The sequence below is a fragment of the Penaeus japonicus genome, unplaced genomic scaffold (genome assembly GCF_977035675.1).
Source record: "Penaeus japonicus unplaced genomic scaffold, GWHDUDI00000001_assembly GWHDUDI00000012, whole genome shotgun sequence".
Classification (NCBI taxonomy): Eukaryota; Metazoa; Arthropoda; class Malacostraca; order Decapoda; family Penaeidae; genus Penaeus; species Penaeus japonicus.
In genome coordinates this window covers 7371394-7378500 of record NW_028234414.1, presented here as the reverse complement: position 1 = coordinate 7378500, position 7107 = coordinate 7371394, and the positions used below count along the sequence as shown (strand labels likewise).

The 7107-nt window shown below is 32.7% G+C and overlaps 1 protein-coding gene across 1 annotated transcript in view; it reads left to right on the top strand.

Annotated features, from left to right (window-relative positions):
• Positions 1-2921: 2921 nt before the first annotated feature.
• Positions 2922-7107, top strand: part of LOC122251610 (protein disulfide-isomerase A4) — a 6807-nt gene continuing 2621 nt past the window's right edge. Inside the window, exons 1-7 of the mRNA XM_043013651.2 lie at positions 2922-3160; positions 4874-5009; positions 5171-5373; positions 5614-5771; positions 6013-6141; positions 6371-6590; positions 6919-7052. Of these exons, the coding sequence (XP_042869585.2) occupies positions 3073-3160; positions 4874-5009; positions 5171-5373; positions 5614-5771; positions 6013-6141; positions 6371-6590; positions 6919-7052 (1068 nt within the window). The 5' untranslated portion in view covers positions 2922-3072. The remainder of the gene's footprint in view (positions 3161-4873; positions 5010-5170; positions 5374-5613; positions 5772-6012; positions 6142-6370; positions 6591-6918; positions 7053-7107) is intronic.

The window sequence follows — 7107 nt, the reverse complement described above, 5'->3', positions numbered from 1 at the left end:
CCGCCAGAGAAACAGACATGTTGCTCTTCTTTCTGAGAAAAGTAATGTCACATCTCTTAACATGAGAGAGTGATATATGAGACAAATTACAGATTCACTTTTCTTTTCTTTAATGCTTTTCGTTTTGTTTTCATGATAATCACAACGCAAGTGCTTTCGTTCAGCAATCATGCTGATAAGGATTGATACATTTTCTGTCAATGTTAATTTCTTTATCTTTTTCACAATATCCAAATATATTCACACTAAAAGACCTCTTGGTGCAAGGCGTCAACATAGCTTTTCCTTATAAGTTCTAACATCAACTGGTAAACTCTCCGGAACTTAAAGTTAATCATTATCAAATTTTGCTTTCACCGTTCGCTTGCATTGAAACAACTTCCATTTAGATATACACCAGACAACAAGCATTTTCCTCAGGCCTCCACCCATCTTTTGCTTTGGGACTAATATTTTTGCTTCTTGCGTGCATCTCATCAGTGATTTTCTTTACATTCTTGGCTACGAACAAAAGAAACCCAGTCAATCATTTTTTTTTTTTTAGGGTTTTACTTTCATTACTAATATGATTACCATTTTTATTAAAGCAATTATTATTGTCATCCTTTTTTGTCGTTGGTTCCTCCATCATTATCATCATCATCATCGTTATCATCATCATTATTATTATCAATATTATTATCAATATTATTATCATCATTGGTGTTGCTGCTCTTATTATCACCATCGTCATTATCATTATGTTATTATCATCATTAATATCACTATTGTCATCATTATTATTATGATAACAATTATATTCATCATTATAGATATCATGATTATAACGTTATCATTATATATATATATATATATATATATATATATATATATATACATATATACATATATACATATATATGTGTGTGCGTGTGTGTGTGCGTATGTGTGTGTGTGTATGGATAGTCAAAACTATATCGTATAATTGTTTTTATCATTGTATTTAATATTGTTGTTAATCAAAATTATTATCATCATTCACATATATATTCTTTTGTTTTTTTTACCTCTCCTTCTTGCCGCTGATGTTGTTATCAAACCAAGGCAATACTATTTTCATAAAGATTATCATCATCATTATTATTATAATTATTGATATTGTTATTATTACTTTCATTGATATTATTATCATTATTACGATTATTATTAATACTATTATTATTATTATTACCATTATCACTATCATTGTTATCATTATCATCATCTTTGTTATCATCATCATTATTGTTATAATCCATATCAGTATATAATTATTATTACCATTACCGTTATCGTCATCATCATCATTACCATCATTGTGCTAAGTAATAAAGTTAGCTCTCGCACCAATAGTATAATCCCAAAGATCAACTATATTTTTTTATTACAAATAATGTTTAAAAGTCATGAATGATAATGATGGAAATAACTATGATTATAACAGACATGACAATTATAATGATTATGATACTATTATTGCAAATCGCGATGATAATGATTTTAAGAATAATGGAAAATATTGAAGTAATAATGAAAGAGATAATGTTGATAATAATCATAACAATAATGATGATAATGACACTAATGATAGTGACAAGGGTAATGATAATAATGATGATAATGGGAATGATAATAACGAAAAAAGTAATGATGATTATGAAGACTATAATGAAAGGACAATGGCGATAATGATAATAATAACATTTATCATAAAAATTATAATGATAAAGAATATAACAACGATAACAGTAATAAGGATAAAAGTAATAATGAAAGTGCTAGCAATAACAATAATAATGATAATAACCATATTAGTAATGATAATAATAACAACAAGAACAATAAAAAGAACGATGATAATAATAGGAATAACGATATTAGTAATGCTGATGATAGAGGGTGATAATGATAATGATAATAATATTAATGATGATAATGATGAAGATAATGATGATAACAACAATGATGGTGATAATAATAGTAATGATAATGATTATTATAATTTCTAATCATAATAATAAAGATAATAATAGTGGTAGGGAATATAACAAAAGTAGTGTTAAGGATTATAGTAATAGTAATGATAATGATAATAAAATAATAATGACAATAGTGATAAAACATACTGATATTGATAATTATAATAATAATGATCACACAAATGATAATATTATTATGATACCGTTCACAATAACAATAAAAAAATGAAGAATTGTAATTGAGGTGAAAAGAAAGCTGACTAACAGTAATTTAATGCTTTTTTTCTGATATCCATCCTAGTAACGAAAATTTGCAATAAAATCCGATAATGAGAGTTATTATAGATATTAAAATGGTAATATGTATACATATATATATATATATATATATATATATATATATATATATAATATACATATGTATATGTTTAGAAACTTTAGATGTATGTGTAATGTAGCATTTTTTTCCCCAAACATATTTATCCCTCTGGTGGAAATCCATATTATTTTGATGTTTAGATCATAAAAGCCGCAAGTCATCGTCTTATTTATGAGAATAAATGCCATCCACATTACCAATATCCTGCTGTAGAGACCACAAATATTGCATCTCGCCTGCTGAACAAGTTTATCCCACTTATTCTATGTCCATAGGTTCCTTGAACTTGAATAATTTGTTGACTGGCAACAAGGCTTTGTGACTTCACTTGGCGCATTTTCATTGGTCCACATAAGCCGGGAGGCAATTACCTTTACTTACTCCACGGAACAATTCTTATGATCAAAACCTGGTTGTAATTGTTCAGTCAAATAAAATACATACATTTCAGTTCTCTAGACCCTTGTTAAAACCGCAAAAAGTCCCCAAAGGCTTGAAATAACGAAGGGAAATCTCGAGGGCGTTGCATCGCAGTACGAGAGTTTGGGTCGGAGAGCGGCGACCGGCACGAGGAGGAGGCCGTCGACAGCTATTCTCTGGACAGCTCCTGAGAGTGTAACACGTTGAGCAAGGGAGTCAGAGCGAGGGTGTGAGGGTCTAGTGTTGTTTCATCAGGGAAAAGCAGGCGAAACCAGGATGAGGTCTGCTATCTGGATAGTTCTGTGCTTCGGGTTGTGTGCTGGAAATCAGAAGGAGCCGTCCATCACTATTGATCCTGATGGAGGTATGTCATTGGAGTTTTTTTATGTTTTATATATTTGAACGCCCTATCATATGTCCAGGCACTTGAAATGAGTATAACTTATATCAATATTTAAGTGTGTGCAAGGTCAAGGACCGGTTAAATTGCATGACTTAGGTAGGTAACAAGTAAGGGATTCAGACACAACTACATACTACTTAACCTATGCTTCAAACATAGGTTAATAATCCATAATATGTATACATACTCATTTCTCGAAAGTTAACTTCAGTGCACTGAGAAACCTTAAGTTCAGTTTTACAAGGCAATTGAGAGTCTCTTGGCAACACAGCCATGTCAGAGTTTAGGTAGCAACAAGACATCGAGTGGGAAAACGTCTCAGACTTGTGCTTAGGAAAACTGGGTGTCCAAACTAAGGTATTAATGTTTTAGGGTAAATGTTTAGAAGACACACCCAATGGCTTTCGAAGTCGGGTATTTTTTCTCATGATTATATTGTGTTGTCAAGTGACTGATATGCTCTTCACACTCCCTCAAAGACCAACAAACCTCCACCATAGAGTTCGGCCTGATTCCTTATTTGATTCGATTTTATCTGCCACGGACGTCTACAAATACTGTCTTGCAAGGATATCAGTGGTAGAGTTACATTGAACTATCGGAACCCAAGTAGACACCGAGGCCATGCTGGTTTGGATAAGGCTCGTGGCAGATGTATAAGTATTTCTAACCATTTACCAAATTCTGCAACTTTTGAAGCACCACCCCAATAGGTTAGGCAAAGTTACTTTGAAATAATCCATGCTGACTCTCAAAACTTTAAATACTTCATTAGTTGAGCTTCGTGAATTGAGTTATTGTTTACTTGGTGGTGGTTCTTTGAGAGAAATCCCATGATCCACTGTAATGTGTTGCCTCTTATATCCATATTTTCATTGTATGATTCACATTATCTTACTAATGCTTAATAGGACACTCTTGTATGACCTGAAACTGCTCAGGAATTTCCTAGACACCTCGGCTGTAATGATATATTAATTCAGAACAAAACTTGAGGGACACTAGCAGGTTCTGAGGTGTAGTAGCTAATTCCTGAGAGTACTTTAACAATCACAGTCACAGTAAGAAGTAGTTTCATACAGTCTAGGAACTTAGACTTCCCTTTTCATATATCTAGATCCTTCAGATACAAGTCATATAGCTATTTATGAAGGGAAGGTATCAAGTGTCCTGAAAAAAGTAAAAATATTCAAAATTAACCCTCTCTAGACAGGTGGTACACTACAGTACTGCACATTCAAGGCCCGTTTACTGGGTGACGTCATACGGCGTCGTTTATTTAACTGATTTAGGCCTATGCGTGCGAGAGCCCCGGCATTGTAACATGCAAGGCTGGAATACCCCTGTCGTGACCGGGGTAATAGTAATTTTAAGCTGAAGTAACAGTTTTATTGACAATTGTATGATGTATGAGACATTTCTTTATTATTGCTGTTATGATGGCTGATGTTTATCAATAAGAAGGTATTAACAGATAATTAATGATGATAACAGTAATAATGATTATTATAATTATCATAATACTTATCATAATCATTATGAATGGAAGTTATTTTTATAACTCATATTCTTTATTTATTTGGGTAATTGCATAGGATAAATGTGATTATTTTACACCTAAATATCTGTAAACACACTGCAGTGTCTAATAATTGAGTTCCTCTCTCACAACAGAAATCCCGGTGATTGAAGGTTTCGGAGGGAACATCGACATTGTGGAAGAAGACGACGTCCTCGTTTTAACACGTGACAATTTCTTGCATGTTGTTAATCCAAAAGATGTTATACTAGTTGAATTTTATGCACCATGGTAAGACTTTGCTACTTTATGGTTATTATTGTTTATTTTACTTAGTTATGAATTAACCATGTAGCATTTGTGAGAATCAGAATGTTTGATATTGTGAATTTTTACACTTTGCTCTCAATGACTGACATATAATGATTTAAGTATATGTAAATCTAAAACAGGTGTGGCCACTGCAAATCTCTAGCCCCCGATTACGCAGCTGCAGCACGTGAGTTGAAAGAGGAAGGCATACGTATTGCAAAGGTAGATGCTACAAAGGAGACAGAATTAGCCAAGGAACACCTTATTTCTGGATATCCAACAATAAAGCTGTTTAAGAAAGGCCAACCTGTTGAAGACTATTCTGGAGCAAGAAGTACTCAAGGTAATTAATGTCTGTCATGTTCAAAAGTAGTTATTGTTGAAAGAAGTGGCTGATATACTTATCAATCTTTTGAGTATTTTGATATTAATGCATATCTATACAATCATATATTCCCTCACTGTAGATAATTATGAAGTTATTGTTTTTTTTATATATATTATCATGATACTCTTGAGAAATGGACGATATATTGTGTGAAGATTTGTGTGTGTGTGTTGAGCCCAGCATATGTTTCCGCAGCTATTGTAGAGTACATGCGCATGCACGCTGACCCTAACTATCAGCCTCCACCCTCTGCCGTAATGGTCCTAACCAGTGCTAACTTCTCCAAGACCATTAAATCCAAAGAACTCATCCTTGTTGAGTTTTATGCCCCTTGGTGCCGCCACTGCAAAGCGGTAAGATTTATGTGGCATTTGATTTAGTTGAAGTGCTTTTTTTTATTATGCATTAATTTTTCCCTCCAATTCAGATATATACAAAGCAATACTGTTATGAGAAATTTATATGCTTTGATTATGCATTGTATTATATATATATATATATACCTGTACATTTTTTTTCTAAGAAAACAGATTTTCATATACACAATTATTATAAGTCAAGAAAATGTTTTAAAAGATATATGCAATACCCCAGCTTGAGCCAGAGTATGAGGGAGCTGCCAAAGAGCTAGTGAAAGTGGACATCCCACTAGCAAAAGTAGATGGCCCAGAGGAGAAGGAAATTGCTGATCAGTATGCAGTGTCTGGCTATCCAACACTTATGGTTTGTTACTAAATTGGTTGTATTCTTTATTCTATAATATTTGCTTGTGACCATGTCATTCTTTCATTCTCTAAGAGTATTTACATTATGGGAAAGTTCTCTTAAACATTTAATCTCTCTTTGTATGTTTATATTGTCAGAAAAATCATTGTTAAAAGTGCATCCATAATATTTTTTGTGTTTTTGTTTGAAAAGCTCCAAAGTACCTGCTCATATGAGTGTATTCTAGGTATTTCGAAATGGGAGACGCTTTGACTTCAAGGGGCGGAGAGACTTGGAAGGAATTGTAGAGTACATGAAGGAGCAAGCCAAACTTCCATCCATGGAGATAAAGTCTGTTCTTGAAATGCAAAATAACATGGCTAGAACAGATGCTACCGTTATTGGTTACTTTACTGAGAAGGGAGATATGTATGAGGAATATATTGGAGCTGCCAATGAACTTAGAGGTAAGATTTTTTTATGCAATTTCTATGAATGTTGGATGGGTTAGATGTTAAAATGTCTGAAGGTCAACAAATTCCAATTTAATATCATGTGTACTTGAGATTTTAAATTGGATAGGCATATACAAATAGATTGAATGGAGTAAATATATGGCCTATGTTAATTTGCATCTGTGGAATTGCTTGCCTATATATAAGAATTTGCCATTATATTAAATCACTACAAGTTGTAGTGATTCTAATTGTATATCAGTAGGATATTAAAAGGAAGAAAGTGTTGATTTGTATTTGAGGGGTTTTAAATGCTAATTTTCTTTCCTTTAATGTACAGGCAAACTTCCATTCTTCCACACGCTTGAAGCACCAGTAGCAGAGCATTTCAAACTGAAGGACAACTCCATCACAGTTATTATGCCAGACATTTATCATTCCCAATATGAAGACAAAGTGTTCAGATATACTAAGGTATGTTTTTTGTGTATCAAGTATTCATACATATTTGTGGTAGAAATGTTTGTAA